Genomic DNA, 21,241 nt, shown 5'->3' on the forward strand with positions numbered 1-21,241 from the left:
CGCCTGCCCTCCTTGGGCTGCATTAGGGGAGAGCTGGTTCTCAGCAGCTTCCAACAACTGGCCAGGCTTTTAGCTCGCTGGTCCGTTTCCATCTCAGCAGGTAGTTCCTGGGGGTCCAGAGGAGTCAGGGGCCAGCACCCCCACCGCACCCCTGCCTCCCAGTAGTCATCCCCAACGGCTCTGAGCTGCAGGCACTGGCAAGTTAACTCTCTTCAGGGGACCCAGGCTCTGCAGCTCTGCTGGGGAGGCTAAGGGGCTGAGAGGTGGCAAGAAGGGGGCAAAGGGTCCTTGGGACCTTTAGTGTACCGAGGAGAAGAAAGGAGGCATGGTCAAGTTCCCCACCCTCCTCCCGCACTCGAGCTCAGACCTGACATCCTGATCCCCCAGAGTTAGAGGGTACAGCTTCCGAAAAGGAAGCTGAGAGATGAGGCAGGAAAGAAGAAAGGAGGAAACCACAGGATCCAACAGTGCCAGGGAGAGGAGGTGACAGCCTGGTACCAAGCAGCTAGAGTCAAGAGCCCCCCTCCCCTCACACACACATAAACAAGATCTTGACCAGCCTCCCCTTCCCCTTTCTCTCTCCCAGGAGGGCCTAGTCTCAGCCATGCACCATGTACATGGATTCTTGTAGAAGCTGGAGCTGAGGAACTCTGGGGATTTCTAATTCACAGACTCTAAAGGGGGCCTTGACAGTTGCTAGCCCCATGCTGGTGGGTGCAGCTCCACCTGCAAGGGTACCAATCTGGATGGAGTATCCATTGGGACCCTGAGCTTGGGTTGTGTGGCATGCGCTGTGTAAAAGGATGGGGTAGGGATGTTCTAGTGCATAGCACTGTGAAGTTGTCGTGTATGTTTGTGTGGAGATGAGAGGCACACAGCTTCCTAAGTTACTGGGGTTATGAGCGAGGTGGCCTTGCAGGACCATTGCTCTAGAGTTTCTAAAATTTGTCTTCTGTGCCTCATGTCTTGCTGCCTCTGCCAATAGCCACCACAGGGATTGAGACATTTCCTCCCAGAACCTGCTTAGCTAGTGACCAGTATTGGCCTTGCTGGACCAAACATCAAGTCCTTCCTTAATACGGAATGAAGACTCTTCCCCATGAGACCCTCAAACAGACTGTCCACTCTGCCCCGTCCATGCCAACACCCCCAAAGGTTTTGGAGCTGTGTGCCATTTTCCTCTACCCCTTTTGGTGGGAGCAAGAAGGCTTGCTAGAGTTAGTGGAACAGGGAGGGGCGGTGGGTCTGTGCCCGTTCAGCACAGGAGCCATTTCTGTGCCTGATCTGGAGACGCTTGGGAATCATCCATGTGCAGGCGTATCAGAAGCTCATATGTGCTGGATTGGATGAGTGCATATAGATTTCTAGGGGAGCAGGCACTGACTGGTCCTCCTGAAGCGTGGCGAGATAAATCACTGAGGTGGGACAGCTCCAGCAACAGGATTGGATCCTGCAGCAGAGACCAGGGGCTTCAGAGGAAGATGCTGGTAGGACTAGCCTAGTCCCTGCCCCAGGCCCCTGGACAGGCGTGGACTGTCCCACAGTAGTTTTTGAGGGGCGGGGGGACCAAGTCACTGTCCTTCCGTGCTGCAGAGCACAGGGCGATGAGGCAGGGCGGGAGTTTTGCACGGGTAAGAGATGCAGGCGAGCTGAGCGGGAGTCGGGCTCTAGGACAGGGGGCATGTGGGTTCAGTTTGGCTGGAAGAGAGGAGTGAGCTGGCACAGAGGTGCCTGAGAGCACTCTTCCACTGAGAACTGGAGAGAGAGGCAGGGCTCAGGAAGAGAAAGAATCTGAGAGTGTCTGAGGCAGGCAAAGAAGCCAGCATGAGACCACAGACAAAGACACAAGCACGTTCACAGAACGAAGGAGGGAGGCCCCAAGGCAGAAGTCTGGCTCGCCCAGTGGTGCTGTGGGAGCCAGCCCAGGAACCCTGCTTCCCAAGATCCCCAGTACTGGCAGTCATCCGCCTGCAGGGCCCCGCAGTGGAGCAGTGGCATGGTCTCCTGAGGAAGGGTCTTTCTGTGGCTCTGAGGAATGCAGGTGGGTGGGAGGGAGGCCCAAAGGCAGAAGGGGACGGGCTGTGAGAGCAGGATATTCATGGAGACCCCTTGCCCAGGCCCATTCCCCAGTGCTGAGGGCTCCTCCACATGTCCTGGCCCCTGACCCACCACCCTCCTGGTCCTGGGATGCAGTGGGGTGGGGAAGGGTGTGGGCTCCGAGGAGGCTTGACACCTGGGGAGAAGGAAAAAGAAAAACCCCCTTCATACACCCCAAGCCTCCAGGCAAGAAGACCTCTGGGGACCCTGCTGAAGTGCATCCAGCTTGGAAGCACTGCAGCATGGAGCACAGGCTGGCAGCCGGGCCAGGGCATCCGTCTCTGCTCCCTTCGTGACCAGCTGAGTGGACTTGGGGAGACGGAGCCTCTGAGCCTTGGTTTCCCAGGCTGTAAACCGAGGAGCCCTCCTCTCACCAGGCCACTTTCCCATGAAGTGCTAGTTGAATGTTAATGTGTTTATTTTGTATACCCTCCCCCACATTCTTCCAGGATCTGGATGGCTGTAGAATTTGGAGTAGCAATTCTCTGGCCAACCCTGGAGTCATCACGTGGGAATCGTTGCAGTCTCTCCTGTCTCCCATGGGGCCCCCCATCTGGTTCCCCCACCTGCAGACTCTGGGCCTCGTCCAGGCCCTCCTGGGGTGCACTCTTTTGCAAGGACACTCTAGTGTCTCCTTGCCGAGCGACAGCAACAACTTTCCATGTCTAATTAGTGGTCGATGTAATCGTCCCAGTTTATCAGGCAACGGCTGTCTAAAAATGCATGCAATTTACCAGAACTCCAGTTCTGTGGCCTCTTATTCCTGCTGAAAGACGGCAAGGTGGACAGAGATCGCTCAGAATTCCGTTTGCTTCTGCACATGCTGACTGAGCGCCTACCGTGTTTCAGGCTCTGGGCCAGTGCTGGGAACATAAAGCATCAAATATCCAGAAACAGAGTTTTCTGTTTAGCTTTGGAAGGGTTATGTGGGTTGCTGCATTTTTTTTTTTGCAGCTACAGCAAATTTACTTTTCTAATGAGGTTTAGCTACAGCCAATGTTAAACCAAGCCCGCAAGCCTGCGCTCCCTGTACACTCCAGCTGACAGCAGGGCAGCGCCTCCCGGCCACAAGCCTGGCAGGGATTGCAGCTTTGCCACTGATAAGCCCAGAGTGGAGAGTGTTGGTCTGGATCACCAAGAGTTGAATGGATTTGGGGGTGAACCTAGCCCGCAGGGCCGTGGATCTCACGGCTCAGTCTGAGAACCGTGGGCAGGGTTTCTCTCTTCTTGTTAAAGTGGGAAATGTGAACCATCATTACTGCTCCACGAAGGAGAGAGGGATGGAGGAAGCAGAGGGAGCAGAGACAAGAGGGCATGGCCTTGGTATTAGGAGTGGACAGGACCTGAGGTTGGGGACCTGGTTCTGTGGGTCCTTGCTGGGTGACTGTGTGTGGCTGGGTGCCTTCCTTCACCTCTCCCCTTCGCTTCTCTCCATCTTCCTGCCTCTTTACAAGGCAGTTGAGCAGTCTGGCCTCTGAGGCTGTGAGTGTCTTTGGGTTCAAGACTCTGGGCTGTTGCTTTGACCATCATTAAGAAACCATAGAGCCCAACACTAGATGTGGGACGGGCTGCTTTTCTTCCCATAAGGGGCAGTCCCTCAGTCACACCAGCCACATTTCAAGAGCTCACGTGGCCAGCGGCTACCGTATCGGCCAGCACAGATACAGACATTCCCAGCATCACAGAAAGTTCTACTGGAAAGTGCTGCTCTGGACTCTAGATTTAGCAAGGGGACAAAGAGCATGGACTCTGGAGCCTGACGGGGCTCCCAGCTCTGTCACTTACTAGCTGTGTGTCCATAGCACATTCCTTAACCTCTGTGTGCCTCAGATTTCTCGTCTCTAAAAGGGGGCTGATAACAGGATGTTTGTGAGGCGGGCCTAGGCCATGACAGGTGACTGTGTGAATCACTGGAACATGCGACGGTGAATGCTTTGCTCAGCAGCGTTTATTACTCGTTTAACAGTTCACTTCACAAACACTCATTGAACAGCCTGCTTTGTGCCAGGCACGAAGCCAGGTGCCAGGCTGTCAGTAATGGGCATGTGACCTTGCTTACATCTCTGACCCTTCCTGAGCTGCAGTTTTCTCACCTGTGATGGCAACGTGGCCAGATGATAACTTGCACCACTCAGCCCTGGGGAGAGAAATGGACAGGACGAGTGTGTCCTCCTTTGTAAGTCAACACTGCCATGTAAACAGGGGCTAACATGTTCAGAAGTGGATGCAACTGAAATTGTGTTTTTTTGGAATCACTCTCACCAGAAAGCATTTCCTAAGTCCTTGGAAGTTCAAAATAAAAGGAGCATATGAGGTCCCAGCTGCGACCAGCATCTTGCTGAGTAGGGATGGAGCAGGGGCTTGGAGGGGCCCTCTGCTGGGCTCACCCCCTCCCTGGTCCTGAGGGAAAGAAAGCCAGGAGTCCGATGCCCTGAGCTCAGCAGAGGGAAGTGGCCAGGAGGGAGAAGGGCCCTGGGCCTACCAGGGTTCAGAGATCAGCTGGCCGATCAGGTACAGGCACAGCAGCGTCAGCATCTCACTGTGTGAGGGAGTCTCCCTGAGCCTCAGTCTCGTCTAAACTCTGAGGAGCATGAACCACGTGAACATTTCCCTCCCAAATTATACCACTTACCTCGGTATGCAATCCACAGAACACCCCAGGAGAGGGAGGCAAGAGAGAGAAGGGAGCCTGCCAACCAAGTTGCTGGAAGGCAGACGGGGAGAGGAAATGAACCGAGATCAAGAATTGGCCGTCCCTAGCCACAAACTAGAGATGGACACAGGAGGCTGTCTGGCCTGCAAGGCTTCTCCCAGAATTAGGGTTCTGTGACTCTAGGTGGCTTCTTACTTTTCATAGATAAGGGAACCGGTGCCCAGAGAGGTTCCACTCTTGTCTCAGGTCACACAGCCCTTTAGTGCTGTGTCCTGACTGTGATCTAAGTCTCCCGACTCCCTGTCCTGGCTGTCTGTCCAGCTGCCTTCCCTCTTGGCAGGACAGAGCAGTGTAGCAGGGCGGCAGGAGCAGCCTCCCAGGTCAGGGGAAGCAGCCGGCGCTGAGACCCCAGGGCCCCTTTTGCCCAGGCTGGAACATGCCTTCTCTCTCCTGACAGCTGGCCCAGGAGGACCAGCCTGCACTACCTCTGACATCGCCCTGGGGAAGGTCAGATCCTTCAGGCCCCAGGCAATGAATTAAAAATACATACAAAACTTTAATTAAATCAGTGACTCGTTGGCCTGCTATGCTGTGTCCGTGCACACTCTGACCGGGAGAACAGGTCAGCCTGGAGCTCCTCAGGCTGGGGGAACTGTTGGGACCCCAGATGGCTTGAGACTTGGGCTCTGGGACTGCCCAGCTCCCGCTCAGCCCAGACCTGAAGCCCTCAGGGTCCCCATTTGCTGACTGGGGACTCCCTGGGGGTGTCCTCTAAGCCTGAGGAAATCCTGGTCTCGTCCTTAGCACCCCTCACCCATCACCAGAATCCTGACACCCTTGAGGTAAGTGCCGACTCCCAGAGGTGTGAGCACTGTGTCCCCTGGAGACAAAGTGCCTGGAATGATGCAGCCAGTGCCAGCAGCCCACACCAGGGACCATGAGGGGACACCTCCTTCCCACGGCTTCCTGGGCACGTCCTTAGTTCCCAGCTCAGCCCCATGCTGTCTTCTCCCCTGCCCGCTTCAGGCACAGAGCACAGAAGGGGAGGGACTGGCTGGCGCTCCAAGGGAGATTGACCTTCATGGCCCCAGAACCCCGGCTCCGGGTGCCAGGTCGATCCCCCTACCACCCTGCTCAGGTTGATGGACAGCCTCTCCGTGTGCTATTTTCTTTCTCCATCCAAGAGTTTCTGAACTTAAGCTGAAGTGTTCTCGCCTAGCTCATCACTTGTTGATGTTACGTTCTTCTACCCTACAAATCAGCCTCCCTCTCTCTCTCTCTCTCTCTCTTTCTTGCTCGCTCTCTCTCTCTCTCTCTCTCTCTCTCTCTCTCTCTCTCTCGGAACAAGTGTCCCACCTGCTCTCACTGCCCACCCCTCCCCAGGTCCCAGGACTGGGAGACACAGCAGGCTGCCCTGTGTGTGCATGCCTGTGTGTGTGCAAGCATATGTGTTGTCGTGTGTGTGTCCACACTCATCCGGCCACATCCTGCTCACTCCAAGAGGCATGTCTGGAACCTCGGGGAGGCGGGGTGCTTCCCCAAGACGTGCCCTGTGTCTGTTTTCTCATGGTGACACGCTCACATGACAACGAGCAGAAAGGTGCACCCAGCAGCCCCACCTGAGGCCACACACAGGTGCCCACCCAGCCCTGTTGCAAGGGAAGCCCTCTGACCCCCCAGCCCCAGGTCCAGCCCTAAGGGTTGTGTCATTGTTGACAGATCGATCCAGCCAGACGTTGTGGATGATGGGTTCTTTTTTCACTGTAGTAAAAAAACACAACACAAAATTTACCATCTTAACCATTTTTAAGTTTTCAGTGGTATTAAGTACATTCATATCGTGCCACCATCCATCTCCAGAACTTTTTCGTGTTGCAAATTGGAAACTGTATTCATTAAACAACTCCCCAGCCCATCCCCCCAGCCCCAGGTAACCATCATTCTATTTCCTGTGTCTTTGAGTTGGGTCACCTCAGGTGCCTCCTTATTGAGGGGGAGTGACACAGTGGTTGTCCTTTTGTGACTGGCTCAGTTCACTACCATCGTGTCCTCGAGGCTCATCGTGCTGTAGCCTGTGTCAGGATGTCCTTCCTTTCTCTGGCTGAATAGTGTCCTGTTGCAGGCATGTGCCACATTTTGCTTTTCCAGTCACCTAGCTGGCAGGTTCTTTGATGCCAGGCCATGGAGAAAAAAGTGCTCAGTAATGGTGCTTCTCCCCGCTCGTCCCTCCCTTGCAGGGGCTGCCTTAGTGGAGGGCCCAGCAGGTACATCCCTGCTCCAAGTCGACCTCCGTACCAGGTGTCACAGGAGAACAGAGGGAAGGAGCCCATCGAATTTGAGGAGAGTGTCTGGTTTGGGCCTCTGATTGCTCCGTCACCGTCCAGCACCGAGCACGTGTCCTCAGGGACCAGCCCCGTGTGCCAGTCGAGGATGAGTGGGCCCGGCCTCGGCCTCAAAGGCTGAGCAGCAGCTCAGCAGGTGGAGGGACGGTGAGGGACAAGCACTGCAGGCAGAGGGACAGGCCAGTGAGGGCTGCCTGCACCCTGTCCCCTCCCTGCCCTGCCGCCTCCTGGTCCCTGGAGAGGACGCTGCCCCTTATCCAGAGCCCTTCCCTGGGGCAGGAGCCCTGGATGGCCTGGAGCCCCTGTGTATGTGGCAAGCGTGCCCCGGCATGTGCCTTCGCTTGTGCAGGCTCCTCCTCGGGGCGGGCGCCCTGTCGCTAACTGTACACACGGCCCGTAAACCGTACAGATCTTGTCAGCGTGATCCGCCATCTGGGGGACCAAGACTTAGGGACCCTCAATTCATCACATCCCTGCCTGCTTGCTCTTGTGGGGAGCACAGGCTGCCCACCCCAGGCTCAGGGGCCTTCTTAGACTGAGGTCCCCACCCACCCCCTGCAACACCTTTGTTAATCATTTCTCACCCAGGCAATAGGGTTCAAGGACACCACAGGGGAGGGGCTAAGGGATAGGGCAGGAGGAACAGAGGAGGTGGGGGAGCCTCTGAGGTGGGAGGTGGTGAGAGTGGAACTTTCCAAGAACCCGGCCTGCTTCCAGAGAGAAAGGGCCGGAAATGATGGGGCCCAGGGGCACATGGCCTAGACCCCTGCCGATGGCCAGGTCTCAGCCCCAAGACTGCTGGAGAGGAGAGTCTCTGTTCTCTGACAGGTCTGGAGGCTGAAGAAGAGAAGGAGAGGGCACGCCTGACCTTCCACAGTCCCCAGTCCTGCCCTGAGTGCGTGTCTGGGGCCTGGGCAGGGACACAGGACTAATAGGGCCAAGGGGAGGCAGCCCAGGGAGGCGTCCAGCATCAGGACAGGCCCAGCTGTCTGCCTGTCGCAAGGCCTTTCTGTTCCCAGCTTGGTGTCCAAATCTGTAAAAGAGGGACAACAGAAGCAGTGCCGCCTGGCTGTGTGAGGCTGCGCTGGGGAAGCTGTGGACGTGATTGGAGGAAGGGAGCCAGCTCAGCCTGGAGAGCAGAGCAGGGCAGGGAGAGCTGGGCCAGAGTTCCAGGGTTTAGGGGGATGGCTGCCCTGCGTGTGGCAAGCTGCTGGCACTCCAGGAACGTGCACACACCCCCGTTTATCACACTACCACATGCCAGCGTGCCTGCTTTCCACAGAGCCCAGCTCAGCACAGCCGCATCCTTGGGAGGGAGGAGTCTGCCAGAAGAACTGCCCCAGAGGCTGTTCAGAGCTGGCCCCCAGGAAGCAGCCAGGCGCCCTCTTGCTTGTTCCCTTCTCTTGCTGGCACTTGGATTCACCTGAATTTTAAAACAAGGTGGTTGCTGCTGTTACAGTTACTATTATATTTTATATTTTCGGGCATTTTTAGTGTTCACTGTGTGCCAGGCCCCAAGCTAGATGTTTTCCATGGATTCCCTCATTTGATCCCAAAAATAGCCTGGTAAGTGTTGCAGATGGGGAAACTGAGTCTGAGATATTGGTGCAGCTTCTGCTTTGTGTAGGGCCTGGGCCCTGTGGTGGGATCGAGGTGAGTAGGGCCTGGTGCCCTAGAGGAGCCCATGGCCTGGGGTCTGAGGGCAAACCTGGAAACCAGCAAGTGCCCAGCAGGTCACAGGGCTGGACATTTGCTGCATGGTCACAGTGAATGCTCAGGCCTGGGGAGGGGCACGCTGCGGAAGGCTTCAAGAGGAGACCATGCAGAGCTCAGGACAGTCTCCCCTAGTCAGCCCCCTCATCCACAACCACATGGACATCAGCACCAAAGGAAACCGAGGCAGAGAGCAGCCTGGACAACACAAGGGTGGGAGGACAGCAGTGTAGGGACAGACTGGTACTGGCTGCTCATGCCCACCCTCCAGGGCTTCCAAACCCCAGCCTTGCCCATGGACCCCTGGTCCCAGGGCCAGGCCCGCCAGGTTACCTGGCCTGCTTGGTCCCTGTCCCCAGGCCTTGCCAAGACCACATGCCCTGCTTGCTGGCCTGCCAGGGTCCCATGGGTACCAAAACAATCTCCATGAGTTGTGTCTGGCTCCACACTGCAGACCCTCGTTGCAACCAACACTGGGCACCTACCCTGGGCTGTGCAGCCTTAGGCCTGTCTTAGCCTCTCTGGACCTCCTCTGTAGATGAGAGTCGAGGAGACAGGAATGCACTCCTCTCAGCTCAGCTCCCAGAGCCCAGGATGCTAGGGTACCAGTCTTTCTGGGTTCTGGACTGTTCTCTAACCTCAGCCTTGTCAGGGAATGTGCCACCCCCACTGCTCGTCCGGGCAGCCTGGCAGAAGAGGAGGGCTGCCCACCTATCGCATGGCTCTCGACCTCCTGTTTCTCTAGTGGCTGTTGATGCGGTTGTGTGGCCCCCAGCCCTTGCTGTTCATTTTGTATCAGAATCTTCCAAGCCATCCACTCCTGCCCCCTCCCTCAGCTCAGGCAGGTGCTTGTGGTGGCCCGACCCCATGGATGTGCACCATGTGAGGGGCAGCTCCACCCACGCTGTCTTGAGCTGCCGGCATCTCACATGGCACTGAGTATTTGCAGCAGGCAGGCGCAGAGTGGGAGAGGTTGGGAAAGAGTGATTGGCTGTAATATATGTGGAATCGGGCAGGCCCTGCGCTAGGATGAAATGCACCCCTGGTTCTGCTCAGCCTGTCTCGAAGGGGGAGGCGAGGTGGGGCAGTGAGCGAGGACCCCTTGCTCCCAGAGCTGTGGGGCAGGGCCCAGGAGCCATCCTTAGTTTGCTCACAGAGGTTGGCAGCACAGCTTTCATGCAGGAGTGAAGACCAAACCTGGGAATGGGCAGAGGGGAGAAGCTCCCGGTCTGCACTTGGCCCACCGGGTGGCCGTGGGCTCTAAGGGTCTGTTGGGGCCACCGACTGCACCCAGGGTCATCTCAGATCGTGCCCATTGCTGATGCCCTGACTCCCAGGTCTGGCTTTATCACCCCAGCGCACTCTCAGCCGCCCTAGTTTGGATAAAGTCTGTGGTCATACCCACTGTGATGAACAGGGCCACTTCAGGACAGACGCCCACACCAGGCACAGGCCAGGAGGAGGACCAGCATGGAGGCAGGAGAGTTCCCCTGGGAGGGAGCCAGCAGTGAGTGCAGGCCAGGAGAGCTGTACTGGCTGCACTGCCCGGGCCCCTGCTGGGTCCACCGCTCCCCAGGGAAGTAGGGAGCAGGCCTCAGGCAGGGGTGTGGCCAGGCCACTGTATGATTGGACAGTGGGCACACTCAACCCCCTTGTGCCTCAGTTTCTTCACCTGTAAAACAAGAATAGGCTTTGGAATTACAAGAGTGTAGTGAGATAACTAATGTGAAATCATTTGGGAAGCCACAAATCACTACTGAGTGTGAGCCACTGTGTCATCAGTAGTTTGTAGGGGTGGCTGCTCCCCACCCCCAGCACCCAGAGAAAGGAATTGGCCTCTTCACCTCACCCCATCTGTGTTTTAGGATCCAAGGCTGTTGGATGCCAAGAGCACATGAGATAATCGTCATTTGATCAGAGACCCAGTCACGGGATTCTCTGCCAGGGCCCAGCCAAGGGCATGCCATACATATGCCCATGAACACACATGCACTCGTTCAGATGGGGTTCTGGTCATGAACACACGTGCATGCGTGGCCCTGTGAAATCACTCAGGAGGGGGCTCTGTAGTTGCTGAGACAGCCTCGATGAGTTGTCAGAATGGAAGCCTCAGCCCCAGCCATTCTTTTGAGTGAAATTACAAACTCCACATCCAGGAGGATGGGGAGCAGGGTGCCTCAGTCGCTTTAGCCAGGCTGACATCTTGCCAAATCAGACAGCATCAAGAGAGTGATGAGCAAGAGGAGCAAAGGGCACAATGCCCAAACTGAGCCTCAGCCAGCAGGCCCAGGTACACACACACACTCTCACACTGGGTGATGGCAGAGGTCTGGCAAAGAGGAGAGCAGGGCTCAGAGGCCAAGGGGAGGAAGCAAGGTTGCAGCTGGAAGGGAATGAAGAGAAGCCAGCTTGCAAGGGCCAGGCCTGGCGTGTTCTTTAGGCATCTTACTCGACATTGAGCCCTCTTCCCCTGGGGCTGGCCCAGACCCTGGCTCTGAGTGGGAATAGAGAATTACCATCTGAAGGGACCACACAGGTCTGCCTGCTTCCAGAGCTCTCATAGGCACTGCAGTGAGAGGAGAAGGCTCTGGGCTGGGCTGCAGAGGTCAGAGCCTGTCTTGGGCAGAGGTGGGTATGAAACAGGAGAGGATGTGGTTAGAGCTGTATGGTGGGGGCCATATGGCAAAGAGCCTTGAATGCCAGGCTCAGTAAGCTGCAGTTGGGGAGATACATGAAATTTTGAGCATGAGCAAGTCAGTAAGTTGGGTCAGGCAGTGGGGTGGACTCTGAAGAGAGATCACAATGGGAGGCCATGGAGGCACAGATGGGACCTGGACCAGTATTGGAGGGATGCAGCCCAAGGCCTGGGCGCCGGCCAGGCCAAAGGCACCGATGCAGAGAGGAGGAAGGATTGAGGACAGCCCTGGGATTCCACGTCGGCTGCCAAGACGGACAACATAAAGAAGGAGCCTGGATGGGGAGCCGCTCTAGGAAGAAAGACGATGGTTGGGTCTTAGTCATGTTGAATTTACGACCACAGTGGAATATGCCAGACAATAAAAGAGGCCTGACAGCTCCACCCTGGAGATGGAGACACTGAGCAAAGAGAAATCAAAGGGCTCGCTCTGTGTAAGGCTGCCATTAGCCTTTGAGATGGAGAGGTGTCCCTTCTGACCGTCTCAGCTGCTGCTCCTCATTACCTCTTCTTTTGGCGGCAATATGGGGCTTTCAGGGTCTGGGGCTTCCATCCTGCCTTCCAGCAGCCAGAAGTTCCGCTGGAGGGACTTGGAGGGAAGCAAGGCCGAGCAGGCCCCTTCCAGGCCCTCTCCAGGGCTGCAACATTGACAATTACAGCAGCTTCTGTTTATTGGTACCAACCATGTGCCAGAGAGTTTATGTTGATTTTTTTCTAATCACCCTAACAACCTTAGCAGGGAAAGCACCATTTTTATTCCCATTTTACAGATGGGAAACCGAAACCCAGAGACATTACCTTGCCCGAGTCACAGAGCAGAGGAGAGCCTGTGGTATGATGTGCAGGCTGCCTGACTCCAGGGCCCAGCCTCTCTCCACTACTGCACTGTCCTTCCATGTGCCACTCCTCCGGGCAGAGGAGAGCAAAGGAAGATGGGAGGGAGGTAACGGAAGGCTGTGACTGTGGTTAGATGCTGCCCCACCCTCAGGGGCTATGGGATCACATGGGAGCTGAGGGGCATGATGTGACCTGGCCTCCTTGCTGTGGTGGACAGACTCCAAGGTGTCTGTGACTCCTGCTGTTCATGTCTTTGTGTGACCTCCTCCTCTTTGGTGTGGGCGGCACCTGTGACTACCCTCTAATCAGCAGAAGGTGGCAGACAATGTTCCCTCCCACGGTTACATTCTGTTGTCCCGGCCTCCATCTTGTTAGCAGCCTGGCTCTAGACTCCCTCCTTGCTGGCTTGAGGGAGTAAGTGGTTGTGTTGGAGAAACCCATGTGTTGAGGAACTGTAAGCAACCTCTAGGAGCTGAGGGCAGCCCCCAGCCAGGAGCCAGCAGGAGGCACAGCGCTCAGTCCTACGGCAGAGAGGCAGTGGACTCTGCCAACACCCTGAGCTTGGAGGCAGGTCCTTCCCAGTCAGCCCTCCAGAGGAGAGCGCAGCCCAGCCAGTGCTGTGCAGCCTGCGAGCCTGAGCATGATGCTGCTCAGCCGTGCCTGGGCTCCTGACCCACAGGAACTGAGGAACTGAAGATGTGTATCATTTTAAGCTGCTAAGTGTGTGATTGTTGGGAGTAGAAAACTAACACACTTGTCTTGGGAGCAATGACATTCTTTTCAAAAGGCTGGCATGGCTGCCAGGATGGGCCCGGGCAAGGATGGAAAGACAGCCAGGAAGGAGGGCAGTGGAGGTGGGGAAGGCCACGCCCTTCCTCGCCCCCAGCCTGAGCCAAAGTTGGGAGCTGGGCTGCAGGCGTCTTTGCAGGGCTGCTCCCTAGTCCCGAAAGTTCCAAAGCCAGACATGACCCTCCCTGCCTTCCCCCGTCACGCAGGCAAGGACCCAGGGGCTGCGTGCTGCTCTCCGTCTGGCTCATTGGGACTCTCCACTGTCCTGTCAGCAATCAGCACCTTTCTGCTGAATGCCTTCCCCCACCCAGCAACCCAGCATTGCCCCCACGCAGTCCTGCGGGGTCACCCTTCATGACTGCCACCTGGTGGCTCTTCATGGGGGTGCTCCACGGGCCTGGCTGACCATTGTTCATCTGTCCACACTTCTCCGTCAGGTCTGTATCCTCCAACCAGCTGTCTCCCTGGCTGCTGCACCCTCCCGGTGTCCCCACTCTTGAGGAGCCAAGCCGTGGGTCATCTGTGTGCTCCGGCCCCAGCCTGCGCAGACCCCAACCGAGAGCAGCAATGTGAGCTCCCCACAAAGGGAGCACTGGGCTTTTGCTCTGAGGGCCTCCCTCGTGGAGGCTATGGGTGAGTGGACACCCTTCTGCCTGAAGACCAGGAGCGGCAGCATTGAGGGGACTTCAGGAAAACTGGCTGGGCCAACGCCTGTGTTCACGTTCCTGCGGTGGACCAGCATGGATTTTCACTTGCAGAGCACCACACGAGGCCAAACCCCAATTTTCATTTTTTACTGAATCAGAACCCAAATCTAATCCAAAAGCTATTTCTGAAAAACCAGAAAGAAAAACAAAGGAACTACCTAAAACAAACAACAGTGCGCTGTATTTTCTGACACTCTTGGGCTGGAAGGAAACCAGAGTGTGAGGATGTGCTTTGGGCCATCTGAACTGAACAGCGCTTCCTGCTGCCCAACACTTGGCTTGGTTTTCCTGGTCAGAAGGGAGCAAGATGGTGCGAATCCACGCACCGTCTGCACCGCCTGTCCTATCAGAAGTACCCAGGAGTGAGAGCCAGCAGTGGTGGGCCCGGAGGCAGAACGCAGACCTCCCCCGCTGCCTGGACCCCTCTCTCCTCAGCGAGCACCAGGAAAGCAGGGTGGGGAGCCCCTTCCTGGGACACTCGGCTGACCACAGGGCGGGCAGGGCAGGGGTGGCCCTGGCAAGCTCAGGGAGCTCTGTCCCTGGGGCAGAAGTGCCCTGGGCTGGGCCTGAGGGGTGGGCTGGGAGAGCCGAAGCAGGGTGGGAGGCAGCGTGGGCGTGGGGGCGCACCACGCAGAGTCCAAGGCCTGAGCGCCAGCGGCCCTGGTGGCGGCTAACGCCAGTACCCTGGGCCGATCATGCAGCCTGCAAAGCCTCGGGTTCCTCATGTGTAAAACGGGGGTGAAATCTCCCTGCCTGCCTCACATGGCTGCTGTGCAGACAGAAGGCTGAGCTGTATGAGAAAACGAATGCTGCTGGCCAGCGACCCTCAAATGCCTCACTCACTTCTGAGTGGAGTGAGCATGGGACGCCCCCCCTCCCCTGCACTCCAGATGATGGGGCAGAGCTGGAGGAAGAGGGGCAGGAGGCCTGGGCAGAGGGCTCCCTGGAGCCCCCGGAGTATTCCAGGGGCCATGAGTGGAGAGAGGCTGATGCCTGTGTCCTTCAGCAGGAGTTGGTGGCTGGAGCGAAACCAGGTGGGGGTCCAGGGCTGGCAGGAGGCCTGGGGCTGGTTAATGAAGTATGGATTGACTGGACCAGGGGCTGATTAGCTCTGGCACTGGGCTTCTCCAGAGCAGCAGCAGCGGCATCAGTACTAATCCCTTGATCCCATTAGGAGCTCCTGGGGGGATCTCTGGGACAAAGTCTGTGCCTCCCTTCCCCAGGGGACTGTCTGGAGCCGGAGGGTAAAGCTGGAGGCTTGACCAGCATCCTTCCTGCTAACTTCTTTTAACATTTTCCCTCCTCCTGCCTTCTGCTGCCACATCCCTGCTCCCGAGCCCAGAGAGCAGGTGCCTCCTCCAGCTGCCCTGGCCCCCAGGCCGCCCCACCCACCCCACCTTCTCCTGGTCCAGCTGCTAGAGCTGGCTGTGCTCTTGCAAGAGAAGGCTTCAGAGTCTGCCTCAGTCAGCCCCAGGGCCACTCAGCCTCCCAGGGACAGAGGACGGATGGCTTCTTTCCTCCACAGTTACAACAGAAGCTCTCTTAACCAGCCTCTCCTCCATAGACTCAGCACATTGACCGATGTTCTTCATTGCCTCTGGAAAGCGTGCTGTCGGATGCTGAGCAAGCCCAAGGCCGGGGTCCCCTCTGGTGGCCATGCCCTCACACCAGCTGAGCTGCATCCTGTTGAGTCTGTAATGTTTGTTCTCAGCCTGTTTACAACAGTCATGCTTATTATCATCATCCCAGAGTATCATATAAAGCATGAAATACAATCTAGAAAGAAGTAAATGTCTTGTTTCTATGAAAATTAAGTTGAATGTTTTCAAAAGACTCCATAAGGTGAGTCTGAAAAAAGTTCTCCAAATTAGGTGAAGACTGGTGGGAAAAGCCATAAAAATTCTGCAGGACACTACACTCGGACTAGTCACCAGTGTCCTTCAGGTCTCAGGTCATCTTAAATAACTCAACACTGGAGGTCACAGGCGGTGCATCGCGGCATAGATGATGTCTGGGCATGGATGATGTCCCCCAAGAAGAGGCCTCAGCCTGCATCAAAAAGGTGGAAGTGCTGCCAGCTGGCCAGTGCTGCATGGTTGGGACTCGGGGACGGTGACTACATATTGCACAGTAGTGGGGAACATCATCGATTGAACTCCTGGCTCTTTGAAAGTTACTTTCTCAAATTGAAATGTGTGGGGCATGTAGGCATCGTTTTGAGAGATTCTTCATGTGAACGTACTTCTTTGACTAATCAACTAACTACTGTTCCCAGCCTTACCGGGCAACATGGCTTTTATCTCCTCTAGAGATGAGTGGCTTGGATGGTTTCTGAGCTTGTTTGCAACCGACTCCCATCACACATACGCACACACAGACACACACACACACAGACACCATCTCTGCAACATCAGTACTGATCACACTTCACTGATGAGTGATGTGATGGAGGCCTCAGAGTGAGCTGAGATCTCCGGGCTGGGAGATGCTGGAAGGAAGCCCCTGCTCCCTCTCTCCTGGCTGTGCTGCCCACGGACTCTAACACAGCACCTGTCCACTACAGATGCTGAATTAATATTTATCAAATGGAATTCATAAGCCTCCTCTTCAGGGACTAGGGGCACTGATGAGGTTTCTGTGTGAACACCTGCAGGCTCAGAAGAAATCCTCTCTGTAGGTTTGGAATCAGCCATCCTTGAAGCCGACCTCACACCCAGCCCTGCCTCCTCAGGCCCAGCCTCTCCTGGGCTGTCCCGCCTGGCTGGCCTGGCCCCAGCCTTGGGCACATCGGATCCCTCCCATCTAGGTCCCAAACACTCCCTAGTTCTCATGCATAGTTCATGACACCCTAAAATCCATAGACAAATTCTTATAAATAGATCTTCCCATACATGGCCAATGTCCATGGCTTATTGGACTTTAAATCATGACCAATTTCATGGAAAGCTGTGAGGTTTGGCCTTGAATGCCCACCAGACCCCTGCTTTTCTCACGTAAGACATTGCTTCATCCTCACAGAGCCCTACTTGTCTTAACCTCAAGTTGCTAAAACGGCAGAACTGAAAATTCTTTAGAACTCTCCCAATCCAGCCTTCATATTTTGAAGAGGAGGACAGAGATCAAGGAGGACAAGCAGTGGGATCCCATCACCCAATGGAGAGCCGGCCAGAGCACTGTCCAGGCCACTACCTCCCTGCCGCTGCCTCTCAGCGCTCTGCTCCGGTCACCAAATGGCCATCCCCCAGGCAGCCTCACACACTCTACCCACACTGTAGCCTTTGTCTATGTCCAGTGGAGGCTCCTGACAGCACCCAGGGGGGCAGAAGGGTGTCCTCATGTCTGCACTTGCCGAGGGATAAATGACAGTTGAGGCTGGTCACAGACATGAGTTACAAGTGTCTGATGAGGAGTCATGACCACAGTGGACCCTGGGCCCCCACACTTATTCATGCCTGCACAGTCTCCTGTCAGCCACCTCTTGTGCCTCCACGTGACCCTTCCTCAAACATCCCATTCTCCCTGCCCTTGCCCCCTGCTATCTCCTGGCTTCTGGGTGTGGCCAAGCCTCCACGTTTTGGGCCCAAAGCAATTCTGGGGTCTAAGGCAGATGCAGCCTGCAGGGCCAAGCCTTGGACCACAGGCAAGCTGCTGCTCCTCCCAGGCAGAAGCGGCAGGCGGTGGCGAGGTGCTCATCCTTGCAGCCCCATCTCAGACTTGGCCTCAGATCTTCTGGAGGTGGGCTGGGCACAGCCTCAGCCCCAACACAGCCCAAGCCCCACTTCCCACAAGTCTGCCACCTGCGGGCCAGCTGGCTTCCTCCAAGTCTGGGGGCTCTCCCTGTTCTGCTTAATAACCGCCTGGTAATTAGCCTCACGATTTTGCTACTATGCTTATAATAGCTTCCATTAAAGTTATGGGGTTTTCAAGCTGTAATGGCTTCCAGAGTAATTAATGCACAACTGGGTTTATTGCGAAGTTTATTTTTAGAGCTCTCCTCCCTCATCCTCCCTTCCCCTTGCTTTCATAGATGTTTTGACCAAACAGACTGTATGGGATCAGAGTTGTCTCTCCATGGCCCCCTTGCACCCTTGTCTCCATCTCCCCACTTTCCTCTCCTGCCCCCTTCCTGCTCCTGCGTCCAGGGAGGTGCTGGGACCCCGCTGTGGAGGTGGCTTTCATGGAGGAGGGTGGCTCTAAAGCGGCTCTGGGCCAGGGCCTGTGTGTGTCCCTATGCTCGTCCTGTGCCTGACCAGGTCTGGGGGCTCTGGGGCATGCCCCTTCCCTGCTCCTGATGGCAGCCCGAGCCAAAGGGTCTGGATTGGTGTCTGGCCCCACCACGTCCCAACTGATTCAGGGGCTGGCCCCGCTGACTCCCACCTCCCGCTGGGGTGCTGTGATGCCGAACGGAAGTGTGGGCTGCTGTCTTTTAACACCACCAGTGCCGCCTAACAGTGTTATTACTAATGGCAGCCCAAGCAGACAAGTGAGAGGCTGAGTGGGGCCAGAGGTGTGGGCTCAGGTGAGGAGCCTGCCCAGAAGTGACAGTTGTAAAGGCAAGAAGGTGCCCAGGAGAGTCTGGGTGTGTGTGCGCCATGTGGCACGCAGCTGACCTTGCCACTGCCCTCTCCATCCTGAGCTTAGAACTCTCCCCAATGTGAAGGACATTTGGCAAAGCTCTTTGGGAGTCACTGAGAACCAGAGGCAATCTCCCAGCCAGGCCTTTGAGAAGCTCCCCAGTCCTGCATCAGGTGTGGCCTGAGGTTGCCCAGCCAAACCAAGGCCCCAGCTCAGCCATCTGTGGCCCTGTCGGTGGCCCCACAGCGTGGGCGGGGGCTGGGGCTGGGGTGTGGCAGGAGCTTACTCTGCTTCATCATACTCAGCACATGAGACCCGGACAGGCATCCTGGGGTGGGACACTAGGCTCTGTCACCTGCTGGGGCTGTGGAAGAGGAGTTTGTAGGAGACACAGCATGTGCCCCAGGATTATTCTCCTTGTTCTGTGCCCCACTGTTTGTCTCTGCCTGTAACCTGTAACCCTGGTGGGCTTTCCACTTCCCTGAGGAATGAGGGGCAGCCTGTCTACCATCTGCCTACGAGGAGACTGTGGAGGCAGAGTGGGCCTTTGGTAGTAGGAGGCAGACAGGGGCTTGCTGGCCGCCCCCCCAGGAAAACAGTGCTCTTTACTGGAATACAATGCTTGATTCCTCCCCAGGGCATCAGAGCTGTTTGGACATAGGGCCAGACAAGAAGAGCAGAACACAGTCTCCAAAGCTCCCCCTAAGCCACGGCTTTCAAATCTGCAGAGCTGCAGGGCACACGCCACCTGGGCTGGGCAGGCAGCTGGCCCTGAGGCACATCACTGCACGGTGCTGGGCATGGGTGGTAGGCACACCAGGACCCACCAGGGGCTGCCCAAGGCTCTGCTCCCTGCCGTCCTCCCTCACAGACCCCACCTGCGTCTTGCACAGTGCTCAGCACAGGAGTGAAGAGGAAGGCAGAGAGCAGGATGTGACCATTTCCGTGGTGTTCATGAGGTCTCTATGCCTGCTCTCCTTTGTCACATGAGAGAACAAGGCCCAGAGGACAATGCCACCGGCAGACCCTCTGCAGAACTGACAGGAAATTTGAGCAGGCTCCCCTCCTCACACAGGGGGTACCTCTCCTAGGGCGCCTGCTGCTGCCACTTTGAGTACTGTCTCCCCAGGGTGTGGCAGCCCCACCAGGACCACCTCTCCTTCCTGCTGATACTCAGCTCCAGTGCCCAACGCTCTGCCCTATGCACAGTAGGTGCTTCACGAGAGTTTCCTACTGATGCCGACAAAGGGAGGGCACCTCCCAGGGCCTGTCCCCAAAACATCTCTTCTTGGTTTTCAGAGCATTCACCCCAATGCTGACCCCTTTATCCAGGCTGTGAAAAAAGTATCAGGGCACGAACATGTGGACATCACAGGAGCACAGAGTACTCTCTTGAGCTGTCTTGAGCCCCCGCTGTCTATATATCTGGCGCCATCCTATGGGCTTGTGGGCATTAACTCATTTAATTCTCAGAACGACCTTGTGAAGTAGGTACTGATGTTACCCCATTGCATAGATGAGAAAACTGAGGTACAGAGAGCTGCCATAACTTGGCAAAGGTGGCAGAGTTGGGACTGAAACCAGGGCAGGTGTGTCTGAAGTCTGTGTCCTTAACCTGTGCACCCTGCTGATTCTCGTGAGCAGGCAGCACCGTGCCCCAGGCCTGGGGAGATAGAGCCTCACTTCGCCCAGGCGGCAGGCAGAGGCCGTCTGCAGGGAGATGGTGGTCTGGGCCCTACTGTGAAAACCCTGCTGCTTGTGTCCTGGAGCCGGGCCTGGCCCTTCTGGGCGTCCGTCCCCGGCCCAGGTCTCTGGCCATCCTCTTCTGCTCTCTCTTGCAGGTGTCCACCTCGCAGGGCTCCTGACCGTGCCCCGGGCAGCCACCCCTCTCAGACTCTGGTTGAGCTGGACTCCGCAAACCTGCTTCCGCAATGGGTGGGTTGTGAGTGCTGGTAAGGCCTGCTAGCCAACATTCGGCTTCTCTGCTGTCCCCGTGCCCGGGCTGCCCAGCCCATTCCTGTTCTTTTCTCCCCTGTGCTCGCCACTGTCTGCTGCTGCCGCCCTTGGGGCCGCCCCTCTCCTGACCTTGCCACCGCTCAGGTAACGAGGAGCTGTGGGTCCAGCCAGCCTTGGAGATGCCGAAAAGACGGGACATCCTTGCGATCGTTCTCATCGTACTGCCCTGGACGCTGCTCGTCACAGTGTGGCACCAGAGCACCATCACACCTCTGCTGGCCACGCATAAGGGTGAGCCCCTGCCCCTGGCCCCAGCCCCGGTCCCGTCTCCCAGCCCAGCTTCAGTAATAAGAATGACCATGGCCATTCTGATGGAGTTCTTATTTTCATTTACTAGGCAGCTGGGAGGAGTGAATGATCCAGGCCAATGAGCTTATCATTTTGGGGGTCTTGGCCCCTTTGGGAATGATGAATGCTGCCACACACACACATGCACAACTCTGCATCCAGTTCCAGGATGTGCAAGGACTGGAGCATTCTGCGCTGAGCAGGAAGGATGAATGGATAAGATTCTTGGCCTGTACTGTGTTTTAAAACCTTTCAGGGAGAGTATTATTACACGCTCCTCTTCCTAATTGGGCAGCCTGGATCTAGTCCTACTCTGTGAGATCAAGCCTGTGCAGAGGAAAAGTCCCAGGACTTAATGAGCTCCTTCTCAGAGGGAAAGTCCCAGGGGAAGAGCTGGAGTTAGAACTGGCTCCTCCTGGCTCCGAGTCCAGAGTTTTCCCTCCACCAGGTTACCTTTCCCTCCCACACTGGGGCTCCCTACACCCCAAATCCTTCTGCATGGCCCGCATCTGGCCTGCCCCCTAATTCC

General features: G+C 56.5%; 1 protein-coding gene across 6 annotated transcripts in view; it reads left to right on the forward strand.

Annotated features, from left to right (window-relative positions):
- The window catches only part of B3GAT1 (beta-1,3-glucuronyltransferase 1), a 30,830-nt gene that overhangs the window by 1,018 nt on the left and 8,571 nt on the right, over nucleotides 1-21,241 (forward strand). For 2 of the 6 annotated variants that reach the window (XM_070489880.1, XM_044752805.2), the window contains exons 2-3: nucleotides 20,250-20,343; nucleotides 20,509-20,655. In XM_070489880.1, the coding sequence (XP_070345981.1) occupies nucleotides 20,340-20,343; nucleotides 20,509-20,655 (151 nt within the window). In that variant the 5' untranslated portion in view covers nucleotides 20,250-20,339. Of the gene's footprint in view, nucleotides 1-14,009; nucleotides 14,288-20,249; nucleotides 20,361-20,508; nucleotides 20,656-21,241 lie in introns of those variants that run through there. The other 4 variants (XM_044752808.2, XM_014865957.3, XM_070489881.1 and 1 more) reach the window with 3 other exon arrangements.

Source organism: Equus asinus, chromosome 20 (assembly GCF_041296235.1).
Source record: "Equus asinus isolate D_3611 breed Donkey chromosome 20, EquAss-T2T_v2, whole genome shotgun sequence".
Taxonomy (NCBI): Eukaryota; Metazoa; Chordata; class Mammalia; order Perissodactyla; family Equidae; genus Equus; species Equus asinus.